At 37.4% G+C, this 17697-nt stretch overlaps 2 protein-coding genes across 5 annotated transcripts; both read right to left on the bottom strand.

Moving 5' to 3' along the window:
* Nucleotides 1-733: 733 nt before the first annotated feature.
* On the bottom strand, nucleotides 734-15828 carry LOC6582820 (glycogen-binding subunit 76A). 4 transcript variants are annotated; one of them, XM_015162607.3, is made up of 4 exons: nucleotides 15578-15828; nucleotides 14336-14463; nucleotides 5812-6060; nucleotides 734-3900 (listed from the first exon to the last, which is right to left on the bottom strand). In XM_015162607.3, the coding sequence occupies exons 3-4, from the start codon at nucleotides 5977-5979 to the stop codon at nucleotides 2203-2205; spliced, it is 1866 nt and encodes a 621-aa protein (XP_015018093.1). In that variant the 5' UTR covers nucleotides 5980-6060; nucleotides 14336-14463; nucleotides 15578-15828; the 3' UTR covers nucleotides 734-2202. The 4 variants fall into 4 exon arrangements, with proteins under 4 accessions (XP_015018093.1, XP_043865370.1, XP_032586755.1 ...); XM_044009435.1 differs by lacking the exon at nucleotides 15578-15828 and adding an exon at nucleotides 14830-15159; XM_032730864.2 differs by lacking the exons at nucleotides 14336-14463; nucleotides 15578-15828 and adding an exon at nucleotides 10311-10522.
* On the bottom strand, nucleotides 4282-5078 carry LOC26528043 (peroxiredoxin 1). The gene has a single exon (XM_015162608.3). It carries the CDS (start codon nucleotides 4966-4968, stop codon nucleotides 4381-4383), a length of 588 nt encoding a protein of 195 aa, XP_015018094.1. The 5' UTR covers nucleotides 4969-5078; the 3' UTR covers nucleotides 4282-4380.
* Nucleotides 15829-17697: the final 1869 nt, after the last annotated feature.

Genomic DNA, 17697 nt, shown 5'->3' with positions numbered 1-17697 from the left:
AGCAGTCAGTGCATTTGCCTGCTGGTGCGCATGTCTGGCTGAGTGGCAACGCCAGCTAAGGGAAATTTGTTTGTGAACTTTCGCTTTTGAAAAATGTCCGTTACACATTTCGTTTTGCTTAAAATGTAAAGAAAATACAACGTTTTACTGGGTAAAGTTTATTTATTTATTAAATCTTTAGTTTTGACATTGAAGCCCCGCGCGCTAGACAAACTAATTAATAACAATTTGTACCTTGGAGACAATGTTCTGTGGAACTATTTATCTAGGCAAGTTTCTTTTAAAGCAGTCACACATGTACAATATATATGTGTGTGTGTGTGTACAACATTTAAATTATTTTTGGGCTGGCTGTCATTATACTCACGCTTCAGTCTAATTGTTAATGGGGGGCCATTCCTGTGGGGCGTTCTAAAAGTTTGTGTGAATTTTCGCTTCATTTCGCATTTTGTATAAATATTTTTGTAACTTTTAAAGTTAGTTTTTTTTTTATTGGGTTGGTTTCTTTACATGTTTGCTATGCAATAAACATATTTAACATTATTATAGATTTGCTTCATTAACTTTTACGTAGTTTTCCCAATTGAAAACGTTGAGGTAGCTGCGTTTTGTTTTCGTTATTCATTTGGTTTTTCTTTTATTTTTTTTTAACAATTAACTATTTGTATTAGGTTCTTGGTTATCCCTGATATATAATATATATGTTTGTGTGTGTATGTGGGATTGGTGTTGAACAATTTGTAACGTGTTCTATGATAACTCTCTAGGGGTGAGATGAACCGAACCTCATTCTTAAACTTAAAAGTTAATAAACGAAAACAAGCCACAAAAAATGTAACTACAATTTATAATAATTTTTTTATTTCGTATATTTTATATATATTTATATATATTTTTGTTGTTGTTGTTGTATGTATATCGTTTATATATATATGCGTGTGTGTGTATGTGTGTTTATAATATTATACATAAAAAACATCGAAATCGTAAAATAGGGTCGAACTAAATTTAAAATAAAAGTAAAAAGTACAAATAAAACAAAAACAGAAAACAAAAACATTTAATAATTATTATTTTGGCATAGCGAAAAACGATTGTTCAGCATGTGGCAAAGGGGTTATCGAGGGCGGGTGGGGTGTTGAGGAAGTGTGGGCTGATGGGCGGATGTGGCTAGGAAATTCTGTAATTATCTCTCACAGACGAGCCCAGATGCAAACAAGCATTTTGGCGTCTTGGAGTTAAATGCGCATCTGTTGGCACATTTTCTAACGAGTTCTTTGTTTTGCGTCGCTTTTCTTTTCTTTTTTCTTTGGCAAGAGATTCAGCTCAGGCTTTTGGCTCCGCCTTGCAGTAGTAATTGGCTAAGGTGTGTCGTAGCCCGTTTGAAGTCTTATGGTAAACTTGAATTGACTAGAAAATAAAAGTTTCTTTGTTATTTCGGCTGTAGTAACAGTGGTAACTGAAGCGAGGAGCTACTGTACTTAAGCGCCCCATACACATGGCTGAACAATGCATAAAATATAATAATATATATATAAGGAGAATTATAGAAATGAAAATTGTAGTAGACATTGAAAACTGTTCATCCTTGATCATCATCATTATCATCGTCATCATCATTATCAATATCATTCATCATTCATCATCATTAGTTATCACTTGCTCTTCTTCTTATAACGTACGACTAATAACTATCATTGGGATTCATTCTTCACTTTGCTGGCTCTGTTCATTCATCTAGTTGTCTGCTGATCTGGCCAATCTTTAACATTAACTTGATTTCGCCTGGTTATTGAAGCGACTGCGTCTGTGCCATCTGCTCCGTCTGCTGCTTCAACTTCACTCTATAAAAATATAAACCTTTGCCCTACGTACAAGAGTTAAAGAGAGAGAAAATTAGAGAGGGTGTCTGTATGTCTGTGTGTTTGTGTGTTTGTGTGTTTGTGTGTGTGTGGGTGTGAGGGTAGGATTTGGGGATTGCACCTTGCTCTATATATGTAGTTCTATGATCTCTGATCTCTGGGTGTGACAGACGCCCGTGGCACATGCCGTCAACACCGTCACCAATCGCTGATGTCCACACGGGCATTGACGGCGCTGCGCCTCTACCGGACATTGACTGCAACACGACCCGCGTTCGCGTCGTCTACTGCCTCCTCGGAGTGCCCCCCGCTAACAGCTACTAACTAGACGTGCTTTAGTTTAGTAGAACGAACTGCACCAGGCATCGCCCACCGTGGGGCTTAGCAGGCCGACCAAATTGCTGCCATGGTGCGACGGCACGGCGCCATTCGCCACAGACGCCGGCGATGCCGTGTGAGTCGAGCTGGGCAAGCACTGGAAGCAGTAGTTGGCGCCATAGTTATTATCCCAAAACTGTTGGCCCTTGCACTGAAAGCGCACGGCGAACTCCAGCCGTTGCCCCACATGCAGCGAGTTCCCGAAGAGCACAAACGTAAACTTATCGGAGAAGCCGTCGCACGAGTTCTCCACGTAGTTGGCCTGCAGATCGGCGAAGCTGCGCCAGCCGTCCAGCGAGTAGCGTATGTGCACGGATTTGTGAAAGTCCAGATTGCGCACCCGCACCGTGCCGGCGATTGTCTGATTGATGTTGTCGGTGACAGCGGCATTCTCCAGCGACACCTGCTTCTCGCGCACCGCATCGAGGAATGTGGGCAGGCCGCCCGGCTGCTGGAACAGCGGCATCAAGATCTTATCGGACTTGGGCCCCAGCTGCAGCGGCGGCTCAGTGTCCAGTATTTCCAAATCCTCGAACGCTGACTTCGGTATTGTGGGTATTTCGTCCATGAACGTTTTCACGTCCGCCAGATCCAGGCCGAGCACATCGGCGAAGCGCACGATCTTCTTGCGGCCCGGCGTGCCCGGCGGCGTCTTGCCCGTCTTCAGCGAGGAGCAGCGTCGCACACGCTGCGGCCGACAGTCGTCCTCGTCGTCTGTGGTGTCGATGCCATGGCTATGGCGCGACTTCTCCGCCTCGGCCTCCTCGACATCCTGCTGCGCCTGCTCCACCTGTGCCAGCTCCACGTTCACAGTCAGATTGCTGCATTTGTCCACCTCATCTGTGCCGCTGTCCGGTGTTTTCTGCTCCTCCCCGACTTCGCTCGCTGTGGTTTTCTGTTCTTGCTCAACTCTTTGCTGCTGTGGAGCCTCTACATAGCCATTTACCAGCGCTGGTTCCTCCACTTGCTCCTCGCTGAAGCCATTGTCCGGACTCTTGATGCTGTCGCTGTGCAGCTGCAGCTCGCTCAGGATTTGCGCCTGCAGCTGCGTCTCATCTTCTGATTCTCTTGCCTGTGACTGTGACTGTGCCGGCTCCTGCTCTTTATTCACCTGTTCATGTTCCAATGGCTGCTGTTCCTTCTGCTGCTGCTTCTCTCCCTCCTTCTGCTGTTGCTGATCGCCATTTGTCCATGCCTCATGTGATCCATTCAGCTGCAATGTGTTCACATATTCATTCTGCTGCTCCGCTCCACTGCCGGGCACTTTGCCGCGCTCTGTCTGTGCCGGCTGCAGCTCCTGTGGCCCGGTGCCCGTGTTGCTGCTGCTGCTGGTGGTGGCACCGGTGGCGGCATCGAAGTAGGGTCCATCTGTGCTGCTGTGACTGCTGGCCGCCGAGGCGCACGCATAGCCCGACTCGGCGGTGGAGTTGTGTGGTGTATTCGAGGCGGTTTCTATGAGACGCAGGTACTCGCACTCATCCGCTGGGCTGCCTGGCGATTCCAGCTCGCAGTCAAAGTCGAAAAACGAGTCTGACTCCTGGCGCAGTGGCTGCAGATCGGTGACAGTCTGTTCCGATTCGTGTGCACTGACCCAGGTATTCGTATTGCTGCCATTTATAATCGGCTCATCCTCTGCATTGGCAACGCCCTCCTCGTTCGTCTGCAGCAGAGAAAAAGAGATGGATCAAAAGAGAGCTGATTAATTATCAAGAAAATTAAAGCTTGGAAGCTTAAGCTATAAAATTATTTTTAAATTATAATGCAAATATATGCAATTAATATACATAAATTATCCAAATTTTAATTAAAAATTTTAAAATAATATAATAAAATAATAATTTTAATTAAAATAAAAGAACCTGGCTAAAATATGTATATTTAAAAACAAAACTTTTTTTTTCAATTTAAAATATTTGAATTTGAATTTTTTTAAATTAATAAAAATGAATAAAATAAGAAAAACATCTTCTTAAAGTCTCTTACACGTAAATATAAATAATATAAAAATTTGAATAAATAAAAATAATAAAAAAAACCGAACTAATTTTCCGAATTTATTAACATTGTCTAAAGAATTGTATTGAGTATAAAACATATTCTTGCACTCCTTCGTGTATTAAGTTTGGGAATGTGTTTGGTTTCAGATGGCATTTTTGAAATAATCTTCTTTGCCAGACATATCCGGTTTCATGGTCCTGGAACCGGGTCTCCAATTAACTGGGCAAACCTCGCCAAACTCATCGCTATACTGAAAGGCCTGGATCAGGCGCAGTGCCTCCTCGACACTGCGTCCCACACCATTGTCATTGACCGAGATATGCCGCACGAGGCCGACACGATCGATAATGAACATGCCCCGATTGGCCAGACCTGTTGACTCGTCCAGCATCTGATAGTCGCGAGCAATCTTCATCGACTTGTCGGCCCACAGTGGTATATCGATTTCGCCGAGGCCGCCCGCCTTGCGCGGCTGCATCATCCAGGCGCAGTGAGCGAAATGACTGTCCGTCGAGCAGCCAATCACCTCACAGCCCACACTGCGGAACTCCTGGGCCCGGTCGCTGAACGCATGCAGTTCCGTTGGGCAGACGAACGAGAAGTTCGCCGGATAAAAGAGCAGTATCACATATTTGCCGCGATATTCGCTCAGTGTCATCACGCGATACGCGCTCATTGCCATAACAGCAATCGAATTGATTTCGGGTGCAATCTTACGTAGTAAATCCATTTTCAAAGTTGTGAAAGTAGGTCTATAAATATGATGTAACTTGTACGAAATCTGAATGAATTTACTGGAGATCTGTTTGGGCTGAGCTAAGGCTTGACAATAATGGGATTGCTTGGATCGAATGAATTTTGTAGAGTTTTAGTCCACAGAAAGTAGAGTCTACATGAAATCTATAGAGAGTAGGGTTAAACACCCTCAGCAGGCTCTGGGGCCGCTATAATCTGTTCGACTAAGTCTTAATGAAATAGGTTCACTACAATAGGTTATAGTCTATTCAAATATTTTGTAAATAATATTAATAATAACATTGGCACTCATTTAGCTAATGATAATGAAAACGATAATACCAATGAGCTAATGATAATAACAAAAACAATTATTTTTTGAATGGTAATGATAGTGATAACGATAATCAGAATGGGAATGCAACTGCTAATACCAAAGATAATAATAATATTAATGCTAATGCGATAAGCATAATGATAATACCAATGCCAATGGGAAATCAAAGTGCTAATGATCATGATAATAATTATTTAAATGGTAATGATAGCGTTCATAATCAAGTCAATATGATAGAGATCATGATAATGCTAATCCTTATTTTTATGATAATGCCTTTTCTACCATAAGATAATATTAGTGATCATAATATAAATGATAATAAAAATAATGATATTATCAAATAATTACAGACTCTAATAACACTTATAATAACTTGTATTATATACAATATCAAAAGAGAACATAGCTTATATACATCCTTAAATGATTCTAGACATCCTACATATATCCTTAACTGATTCTTATCAAATCTACACATTAGCTATATTGCTAACTCACCTGTGATCCCAAGGTGCGCAGCTTTGAGGACAAACTGCGCGCGAATGCCTCGGCACGACCACGGCATGATGACATCCCTATGTTTGGTATTATGGAGATAATGCTGCAGGGCGGCCTATTGTCCGGCGTGCTACTGAGTGTTAATGGTTGATCGCCGGGCTCATTCATTTACGTCACGTCAATATCTTGCGCTGAGCGGTGAGGCGGTGGGGCGGTGTGGTGCCAACGTCGGCGGCAACTGCAACAATGCTGCAAAACCATACAGAATATATACACAGATATAATGATAAATAGATATACTTAGATGACGTGTCTGCGGGCATTATTGTTTTCGTCTACTGACTAAAGCCCAGAAACAGGCGAGATTTTCGCAAGTAAACAAATAAATTTTGCTTTCTTTTAATATTCTTTTCTGTTTTCTTTGCTGTTTTTTTTTTTTTTTTTTTTTATGTTTCAATGCGAAAAACAGCTGGCAATTATTTTTTATATTTTACGCGATTGAATTAATTTTAGCTGCCTGTCAATTATTTAAATAGTCTATTCGGGCTATTATGAGCATTTGGCATTTGCACAAATGCATTTTTAGCATATTCGCAGTTCGATAAATATATCATTCATTTCGCTGCTCGTTCTTTTTGGGAATTTGTGTGCTCTGTGAATTTAATAAATGTGAAAGCCAACAAAGTGAATTATTAAATAATGCAAAAACTGTATTATATCATCTATTCAACGCGTGACAATTCTATATATGTACATATATATGTATATTAATGAAATCTTAATTGCTTTACATATTTATATTAAATACAATAAATCCATTGAGTATGCCCTGAACTTATTAAAAATGAAAAATCAGGGCATATTAGTTGTGTTAAAATGTACGTAACTGGCAGATGGAAAACCGCAGCAATTATATATGTATATTCTTGATATGGGAAACGAGCCGAGTTGCGTCTCTCTGCATGTTTTAGAAATCGATAATTATTTTCATTTTAGTATTATCGATTAAGATCCTTATCGAAAATGATTTCTAGATTCATGTCTATTTAATACAATACTGATCTTTGATATATTTTGGAATTTGGTATTTCAAAGCTATTATGACAACACTACTACTATTGCACTATAGTTACTACTGCTTCTACAATTACAATATTTTTACTACAGCTTCTACTATTACACTGGGTTTACTGCTACTACTACTATTATACTATATTCACTTCTCCCACAACTATTACATTAATTTTGCTAGTACTACTACTATTTTTACTACTACTATTACTACCATTAAACTGTTTTCACTACTCCTACTACTATTACACTATTTTTGCTACTACTAATACTTTTTTTTTACTACTACTACTACTAATTCTGCTATTACTGCTACCTTTCTTACTTCTACTACTAATACTACTATTTTTACTACTGCTACTACTATTACTATTTTTACTACTACTACTAATACTACTATTTTTACTACTGCTACTACTGTTACTATCTTTACTACTACTACTAATACTACTATTTTTACTACTGCTACTACTGTTACTATTTTTACTACTACTACTTCTACTACTACTATTACTACTATTTTGACTACTATTACTACAACTACTACTACTGCTACTACTACTTCTACTATTACTACTACTACTCGAGCAGTCTCGACTAGAGAACCCTTACTTTTACCAGGCTTTTGTTGTTGCGGCACCTAGTCAAGGCGATTCATTGAGGCACACCAAAAACAAAAAACAATTGTTATATACTAATTGCAGCTTGTTTTGCTTTTTATTTGGCAGGTGGTTGGCTTTTTTATTTTTTTCGCTTTGTCAACTGCAACACGTGCTCGCTCGATCAGGTGCTGAAAGGCACGCCCACATATGTATAGTAAACCAATTCAGATATAGCCCAACCCAAGAGGAGCACAGCGAATGCACCAATCACGTCGCTGTTTTTTTTTTTTTTTTTTTTTTTGTTTTATCAATTGGCCTTGAACTTGGTCACATTTTTGTTTTGTTTGGGCTTTGGCAGTACAACTTTTTTTTTTTTTTTTTTTTTGCTGGCAGCCAGCATAGGAAGCTTAATAAACATTGAAGTAAGGCTGTGCCAAAGGCTGCAAAAAACAATTGCCCCTGACAGTCGATTGACTTAAGGAGGTCAGTATCGCTAGCTCTCTATTTATTTATCACTAAAGGTTTCATTAAACAAAGAGCTGCATTAATTATCTAGTTGTGTTTATGGCAGAGGGCAAACTGGCTTCTTTCTGAATCACATTGCTACCTTTGGTATTGCATATTGATAGAGCGAGAGAGGGCGTGTGGGTATAAGAGAGAGAGCGCATCGCATTCACTTTGTTTCAGTCCCTTTTTTGCTACAGCCAAAATGAAAATGGTTTTTGGACCAAGTCCAAATGACTAAATGCGTTTTGGGCGGCGGCAGATGACGCGCAAAATAAATAGAGTGTGTGTGAGAGAGAAAGAGAGAGAGAGAGAGACAGAGAGAGCAACTGGTGAGATAGAAAAAAATAAGAAACTTTTCGGAAATTATTAAATTAATTCCAGTGGGCTGTCAAAAGTAGAAGAGAAAATCTTATAGCTGCCAAACACGAAGATTATAAAATTACAAAAAAATGTCAACTAATTAATGAATATTATATAATTTATGGCCGAATGGAACTGATATAAACATGCAAATTTCTACATCAAGAAATCTCAAGAATCTTTGGCTAAAGAAGTTCAATGTACTAATATTTAACTTAATTCAGCCAGAATTAAAATATAGACAAGAAAATCATTTCCACATCAGATGCCACAAATTTAAAATAGAATTCAGTGTTTCTTTTTTTTTATAATAATAAAAATCACAGATTTATATAGTATCTGTGGTCATTCGTATAACGAATGCAAATCTGTGGAAACTAAGAATTCGCTAAAAATAAAAATTGAACAACGCATTAGTGTTTTTCCAAAAGGAACATTTCCGTTTTTAGGTTTTCTCTTATACTTTCTTTATTTTTATATTTACGACCATTAATTTTTTAATACTATTCAGCTGAATTTATGTTTTGTTTTGATGAGTAGCTCACATTTTTTTCTTGTACTTTCTCGCAAGTGCGTCGCCTCTAGCTGCCACGCAGTGCCAAAAAAAAAAAAAAAAAAGATACTTCTCAGGCCCGTTTGTAGTGTCGCCCGTAAGCAGCTTAATTGAATTAAATTGGGCAAAATGTGTGGCCCGGCGGTGTTAATCAATTGATATGTCTCTGTCTGTCTGTAGCTCTCAAGTGGCACCCTAACAACAGCCAGAACTTTTGCATAAAGTTTGATTAGTTAACTTTGTTTTCTGGTCAAGCGAATAATAAAAGACATGCGCCGTTAAGGTGTCAATTTAAAGATAAAATATATATTGGCCACGGGCCGAAGGTCAACTTGAATAAATATATTCAGATAGAATATATGCATATACATATATTAGGTTAGATTGCTTGTTAGTCGGCAATCCTAATTAGTTGAATTAATTAATGTTCGATCTACTATTTGTTGACTGACTCACTTTATATACATATGGATGGGTATTACTATCAAAAATATATAGTTAGTGGCCTGATTAGCTATATTTTAGCTCATAGTATTTGCATTTCACAGATGATATTGCACTTAGTATTTGTATACAGCGATTTATTTAGCTAATAGAAATATTCTGGTTGACTACCCAACCGCAGGTATTAGCTATGTAATCTAATGCGACTTTGTTTAAGGTGTAGCACACTCGTTTATAAACAATTGAAAAACTCTTTAAGCATGGCAAAAATATATGTCAAACATATTTTATGTTAGTTTTATGTTTGAAGATCGATTATAGATCAACTGAGTTATATTTCACCATCGATTGCAAGCCTAGTCATAGCAACGATATTGAAATCAAGTTTTATATTTGATGATTCTATTTCATTATCGATTGAGTATCGGGAAGTATTTTTTGAAATATTTTTTTCTTTATATTATATTTTGTTTATATAGCAGAATAAATAGTTAATTTTTATGTTTAAAAATATCAATTTAATTTCTATAGAAGTAATTTATTATATAACAGAATAAATAGTTAATTTTTATGTTTAAAAAATAAATTGAATTTCTAGAATTTTTTTTTGTTATACACAAATAATATTTAACACATCATTTTAGATTCTAATTCACGCAAATCTAGAAGTATTCATTTGTAACACAAACGCGTAAAACCAAACTCATATATGTGTATATCACTCATAACTGTACATTATATACTTCGTGGCATCAACAGTTTCGGCTTGAGTTCACCTGGCACTGACATGACTTCTAGGATGCGGGGGCGTTATTTAATCATGCCGCGCCGGCGTTTCGATTATGACTGTTGATAAGAAATTTGCATTTATTTATAGCCAACGCTTTGAAAACACACGGAGCGCACATTCTGACCCGTTTTGAACTGAACCGAACCGAACGGATGCTATCTCGCTTACTCACATGCACCAGCTGCTGCTGCTGCTGCTGCTGCGGCTGCGGCTGCCTGATCGATAGCTTGGTAAGCCGTTTACGTTACCCGTTTCGGGTTGAGGCATCAACTGCAATATTTGTAAACACTTGCAACTCTATTGCGGAAAAGCGACAACTTTACGGTTTCCGGACTGCGACTGCACCACGTCTGCGCGGTTCTGTGGCGAGCATGCACTGAAAGCGCTTTTTTTTATTATTTATATAATTTTTTTTTTTTTTTTGGCATTAAGCGAACTTGCGCTGATTGATAAGGCAGCAAAATCGAAGCGCAGCAAATCGCACCGCCAGCGTCTGGCCTGTCACTGATCAACTGTGATGTTTCTGTGTTCCGCCTGTATATGAGTGTTTGAGTGTGTGTGTGAACATTTGTAACTGTAGCTGCGGCTGCATCTGTGTGTCTGCGTGTATCTCCCTGTGTAGTACGTCCCTGTGCTTGTGTGGGTAAGCGTAATCGCTGCAATCCCAAAGGTAAGACAAATGCAGCGACTGAGGCGACCTTCTGCCCGCACCTTACCGCTGCCATTGCCTGACAGCCGCTTGCATAGAGAAATGCTCGTGATCAGCGACGCGTCGTCGTCAGTGTCCGCCACTATCCACTGAGAGCGACAGAGAGAGAAGAAGTGAGAATGAGAAAGGGCAACAGGCTATGGTGATCGACTGTGCCACATTTAATGTTGTATAGAAAATACATGATTGGCGACGTAGATCCTGATGCAGTAGGTTTATAATTATTACTACTATTATTTAAAATATTTATTTATTGCAGCTTAAATCCAGATCGCAGCTTAAATATTTATATTTATTTGTATTCAAATTTATGCTAAAGTAAGAAAAGTAAAGTAAAGGGAGAACTGCAGAATTTTTGTTCATTTTCTATTTGTTGATTAAAAACTACATGTTTGGAGTTCCCATTTATATTTTAATAAGATTTATAAATAATAAAAAAATAAAAAAAATAAAGAAAACAAATAGAGGAAGTAAGAAGAGCTTGAAATGTAGAAGCAGAAGGCCAGCTTATAAATATTTATACATGTTTTTCTTTTTTTAATATTTATTTATTTATTTTTTTTGTCCATATAAAAATAAAATTTTAACAGACTTATCTCAGCTAGATTTTGCTGTTGATTAATGGAAAAAGTTTCTATAAAATAGTTGCTTCAGTGTACTTCAACTTCATCTCTCTTCACATTATATTGTATGCAAAAATCATTCAGATCTTTAAATTAATTAAAATTATTAATGTAAATATAAAATGTTGCTAGTTTTACAATTTGTTTACTGAATTGAACCATTGTTCTCTATAAATAAAATTCTTCAGGGTATTTCAACTTCGTCGCTCTCTTCACATTACATGATTAGAAATCGTTCGCAAATATCATGAGCTTAGCCCACAGTATTTACCGATAGGCATCTGGCTTATCAACTACACAAATGGCTGTCAGTGAACGCCAATTGTCACTGATAATATCCCGCTGTGATTTTGATAATATGTTAGCCAAATGCTTCGGCTATTAGCGTTTGGCTATGCTCGAATCGTTATCAGTTCACATTTTAGATTTGCTATGAACAAATTTATTGGTGTTGTAATAGGGGATTTAGCAGATAAGTGTCAGGCATGAGAAACGCACGAGAAGAGCATGGCAATAATACTAATTAGTTGTGTCTCTATCCATGCGAAATTTGTAGGGTTAGCTTTGAACTTACTCGTGGCTCATTTATCAGAAATAGCATTAGCAACAGAGAAAGGCCTTCAATTATCCGCACATGATCTTGCATAATTATCAACTATATGAATACTTATATATTTCTGTATCTTCTATATACAAATCTACACAAGCTTTCCATAGTTTAGTTTGGCATTTCTTTTTTGCCTTATTTTTTGTTTTATTATTTTATTATTTTTCGCTATTCACTCATGTGCCGCCTACTCAACAAGCCTCAACAGCTGACTGTGCCAGCACAGAATGATATTTCTTATTTATAAATAAGCAAGATATTATATTAATATATGTATATCTCTTCATACTATACATATGCATATATTTTCTTTATTTATGGCGAATTAGCCAAATTGACAAACGCACGTAACATGCCACAGTGCCTGTGAATAGTCTGCTACTGCGTCTTTGACTGCGACGACTGCGCCTTTGCGCCATTCCCAGCGAGCGGCAGGAATACGCCGGAGCTGTGGAAAGTTTGGCGGGCGCCCAATCGATTGTTGGTTGATTTTCTGTGGATGTCAAAACAATCAATAGACAATACAGCCCGAGGGCTCGAGAGCTCATGCACAAGCGCCATGCTACACGTCTAATGTCAAGACGCGGCTATGGATAGCGCTAAGTAGTCAAGTATTTGGCTGTTTGTGGTGCCGCGGTCAGTGCGTGTGTTTTTTTTTTTTTACTTTGGTGTGGGTGGGTTGCTTCCTTTGGTGGGGCAGCGCGTGTATTTTATTTATATTTGTATGACATTGCTACCCACTGAAATGTCAAAAGCAAACAAAGCCAAGCACCGCCACAATAATAATAATAATAAAAGCAACAACAACAACAACAACAACGACAACATGAGCATCAGCAATAGCAGCGATGCGAAAAACGCTTGTGCCGTTTTCAATCCAGACACACGCACAGATACAGATACAGATACAGACACAGATACACAGATACACAGATACAGATACAGATACTTTCGATTTTCACATGCTTTCGTTTTCCGTTGGCTACGCTTACGGCCCGTGCTTTGATTTGATTGGGCTATCATTGAAGCCTGTTTGGGTTAGTAGTCTCCAAGCAATGTTAAAGATAGTGTCAAGGGCCGGGCAAAGATTTTCTATTTCCCTTTTTCCTTGTAGTTTGTTTTTGTCGTTAAACAGATAAACAGCTAGGCAAACAGAATAGTAGGTGTAATTTGCTTTGCATAAATAAATGGACTGCTCATATCTGTGTGACGAGCTTAACAGTAGTTAAGTTGTTTTTCTTTCTGAATCATTTTTGTTTGAGTGAAATTGGAAAAAGTTTAAATGTGTAATTATTTAAATTTAGTCATAAATAAAAAATATGCAAAAATGACTTAACAATAAAATGATATAATAATAAAAAGAATGTATTTTCTTTTCATTTGGAATTGAATAAATATATATTTTTTGTACTTTTGGACTAATGAAAAATATAAATGAAGGAAAAATTATTAAAATTTAGTTTTATTTTTTTTTTTGTCATTAAATGCGCATCAATTAAATTTATTTTACTCCAATCAATTTAAAAAATGAAAAAAATATTTACATTTTTATTTACTTTAATTGTGACTGACAATATATTAACCAATTAACAAAAATAAATAAATATGATAAAATAGAAATTAATATTTAAAATTATATACTATTTATTTATTTATTTAAATTATTTTTATATTTTATTTCTCTTTTTGGCCATTTCTCTTTGCAGGAAATCGAAGGATAATTTATTTAATTTCAGATATCAAATTGTGTATACCAAATATTTTATTTAAGTTATTTATTTAAATTCATTTTGATTGATTTCTAAAATATATTTTTAAAAATTTAATTATATATTATATCTAAATTTAGACCAAAATTTTAATAATTTTTAAATTAGTTAATAAATTAAATATTGCAACAAAATATTGAATTATTAATGATATGGAAAGTAAATCAATCCGCATAAAAAAGTTTCCCATGCCAAAACTTTATTAAATAAGCGCGAAGTTAGCAACAAAAAATTGTAATTTCCATAGAAATTGTTACTTCATTTATGCATGTTCCACACGTAAACCCATATTAAACAGTTCAATGTCAAAATGGAATTGAAACACTTGTTCATAATTATATAAATTATGGCAACAACAATGCAGCATGGCTAATTTGTATAGAGCAAACAGTAAAAAAAAAAACTTTGCACGCACAGCTTATGTATATAGAAGATTATTTTTGTATGTATATAGCCATGATTCTCTTATGATTAATAATTTTTACTAACCTGAGCTGCTGTTGCTGTTGTTGTTGTTATTATTCTTTAATTCCGATGGATTTCCTAGTATTTGCTATTCTTCCAAGTTTTTGGCCTGGTCCGTTCACGTTGTAATACAAAAATATGTGTTGTCAGAGCTGTCGCATAAATATTGTATATATAAATATATATGTATATATTACATATATTTATGTTTATAGATATATATGTATATATTTATATATGGAAGTCGTCGTTATGTTTTGGCTATGTATTATTGCGTGCTTTGGTATCGTTATGTGGTATATAGCCAGCGCCGCCTTTAAACTGTGCCAAGGAACTGTGGCCCAGCGAGCGGGTCGAGTGGCGAAGGATGGACGATTTGCCTGGCCTGAACTTTCACTTTTAGTGCACACACACGCACACACTCTCTCACAAATTGTGCCCACAGATGGCGCTAGTTGCTTAGATAACACTTTTCTTTCTTCTCTTTTTGTATTATTTTATAATCATGCACTGCTTACAAAAGGCGGATATGTTTAGGATTAGACTTTATTTTGACTTTATTTGGCTTCCGTATCTCTCTCGCTTTCTTTCTTTCTCTCGTTCTTTCTTTCTTGCACACACGCGACGGCTGATGGAAAGTTGTGATTATAATAAAAACCAGGAGCTAGTTAGACCGTCGGGTTCTACTCGTGGCGAATGTCAAGCACGCCGAGACACACACTAGAGCTCACGCCAAATACGATACGATACAAAAATTTCAATTTCAATTTAAATCCATTTCTGTATTTTGCCAGCGCTCGTCGTGGCAGCCGTGGCAGCACCGCCAGTTGTAGTGGCAACGGCGGCTACTTGGTCGCAATAAGAGTGTCATTCAAGGGCATTGCAAGGTCATAGCAGCTCACCAGCGACAGTCGACTGTCGACAGTCGGCGGCAGTCGGTAGTCGGCAGTTGCGTCTTTCGCCCACTGGCTGGCTGGCTGGCGGGCTACGCTGCCGAGAGTACGCATTGGCATGGGACTCATTCGGATACATATACAGAAAGATACGATACGAGCACTTTTTTCGCAACTGAGAAGAGAACTTGTTCGCATTTAGAGAGCGTGAGCGGCGAGCGTGAGAATTGAGAGTTGAGCAGCTGGCCCGCCCGGCAGATCGCACGCTGCGCTTTAATTAGTATTAATTTGAAATCAGCTGATACCCAACTATTGCTGCCGCTACTGCTGCTTCGAGAGTATCTTATACAGATACAGTTACGCTTCAACTCACGAATTGCTTTCTAGACTTTTTTAACTGCGACCAGACGCGTCGTCGGCTGCTGCTGCTGCTGCTGCTGCATTGCGTTCTGCTTGCGATTCAGCCTGCCTGCCCGCCCGTGCGGTTGTCCTGTCGTGTGGCAACTGACGAATCGAATTCGAGTATGCTGCAAGCTTTGCCGCTTGAAACTCTCACTTTTCTCTATACTTCATCGGCTCTCCGTCTAGCACAATGGGTTGGCTAGGGTGCTGTTTACGTATTCTGTGAGCGGGAGAGGAAGAGGGAGAGCAAGCATCAATTACTTTGCTATCGAACCGTGGGATAAAAGCTTAGGTGGATCTGAAGTAATTGTAGGTTTACTGAAATTTTTAAATTATATATTATTCAAATTTATAATGAATAAAATATATTATATTTTGTACTAATATGTAATAATAATTTAATATTTTAAAATACAAAAAATACCTTTATTTATAAGTAAATAGATCGTAGAGCAGCTATGAAACAAATTACATAGTTGAGTTCACCAGCTGATTTTCCTGTTTGATTGCCTTATTCCGTTTCCACCCCAAAATGAAGTATGTATTTACCTGCTCCAGAACAATTGCAAACTACCTGAAATGAGGCTAAACCAATTAATATTGTTCCACTGTTACATGCTGTGCTGTGGTCCCGTTTAGTCTCAGTGCGCTCTCCCTCTCTTTCTGTTTCTCCCGCTCTTCGTCTATCTCACTTCAGCTAGTCAAGTGTAAAACCGGCGTTTATTTTATGATTATTATTTGTAAATGTTATTGTTTTGCTTAATGTTTGCTGAAATCGTTTTTCATTGTTTTGTTAAGCTTTTAGTTTATTTTAAAATTGCAGTTTATTTAGTATTTTTACCAGCTGCCAGCCTGTCTATGATGTATTGTTTGAATACAATTGTATATACAAAATATTAACAAGTTGTGTGCGTGTGCTTCTATATGTACATTTTGTACATACATACATATGCATGCATATACATATGTACATATAGTATTTAATACCTTGGGTCTTCTGTGCTCTTCGCTCTCATCTTAAAGGTGCGTTGACCGCAATTGGCCTGCCTGCTGCAATACTACTGCAATTACTGTACACTATAGGTATGTATATATGTCGTATGTAGATGCCGCTGAAAATGTACAGATGTTTATGTATGTATTTGTATACGTGCTGGTGCTGGGCATTGTATTCTGACTCGAAATTATCCAAACAATCAAGCGAACGAACGAACTATGCCGCTATGCTGTGTTTGTATTTCTCTCATTTGCTTATTTTATCTCTCACCGACTCTCTCTCTCTCTCTTGGTGTGTTGTCATGCTCTTTGGATAATTCGCTCTTCTGTTCCACTTTCAGCTGTGGGTCAAAAGCTACTTTCGCTTTCATTTCAATGCGGCGGCGCTCTCCCAAAACAAAAATCATTCTCTGTTATTTCTACCTCTGCCACCGCACATAAATTGCGCCTACCATGAGCTGGTTCGAAAAAAGTTTGCTTTAAATCTGCTTTGTGTAGCGCTTGAATTTTATTTGGCAATAATTATTTAAAGCCATTAGCATTTCGGAGTTCGTACATATTTTTCGTAAATTTAATCTAAAGTTAGTTAATGATTAAGTTAAACAAATTTTATATATTATATTGGTTTAAATGAGTAACAGTAAATATTTATGTTATTTTAGGCCCAAATTGTAAATTAAGATTAATATGAGAAAGTTTATTTCAGTGTTAACGCAACTTCTAAAATGGTCAGTTAATTTCAAAATTTAAATATTATATTTTTATAAATTAAAAAATTTATTTGCATACTTTTAGGTGAACATATTATTATTTACATTGTGATTTAATAATAATTCAATTAATAATAATGCATTGTAATAAAAAACATTCACTTGAATTTATCATTCTATTTAAATTTGCTTGCGTCTTTTGAAAGGAGCTAAGCTTTCATTCGACAAAAAGCTTTTTTGCGCAACTGCTTTGCAGCCCTGGCAGCCGAGACGCCCACAGCTGAACAGCCCTGAGCTCGTAGCAGACAGCTGATTTTCTCTGACGTTGATTGTGTTTACGTGCTTCGTTTGATATTTGCCAATTGCTCGATAAGTTAACATAAAA

Source organism: Drosophila mojavensis, unplaced genomic scaffold (assembly GCF_018153725.1).
Source record: "Drosophila mojavensis isolate 15081-1352.22 unplaced genomic scaffold, ASM1815372v1 contig_74, whole genome shotgun sequence".
Lineage (NCBI taxonomy): Eukaryota > Metazoa > Arthropoda > Insecta > Diptera > Drosophilidae > Drosophila > Drosophila mojavensis.
This window is presented reverse-complemented; position numbering and strand designations above follow the sequence as displayed.

Bases quoted from the DNA above. Each gene is read 5' to 3' on its own strand.
- LOC26528043 (XM_015162608.3), bottom strand. From the start codon at position 4,968: ATGGATTTACTACGTAAGATTGCACCCGAAATCAATTCGATTGCTGTT.
- LOC6582820 (XM_015162607.3), bottom strand. From the start codon at position 5,979: ATGAATGAGCCCGGCGATCAACCATTAACACTCAGTAGCACGCCGGAC. The intron at 3,901-5,811 runs GTGAGTTAGCAA...TCTCTGCTGCAG, and splicing joins TGCGCACCTTGGGATCACAG to ACGAACGAGGAGGGCGTTGC.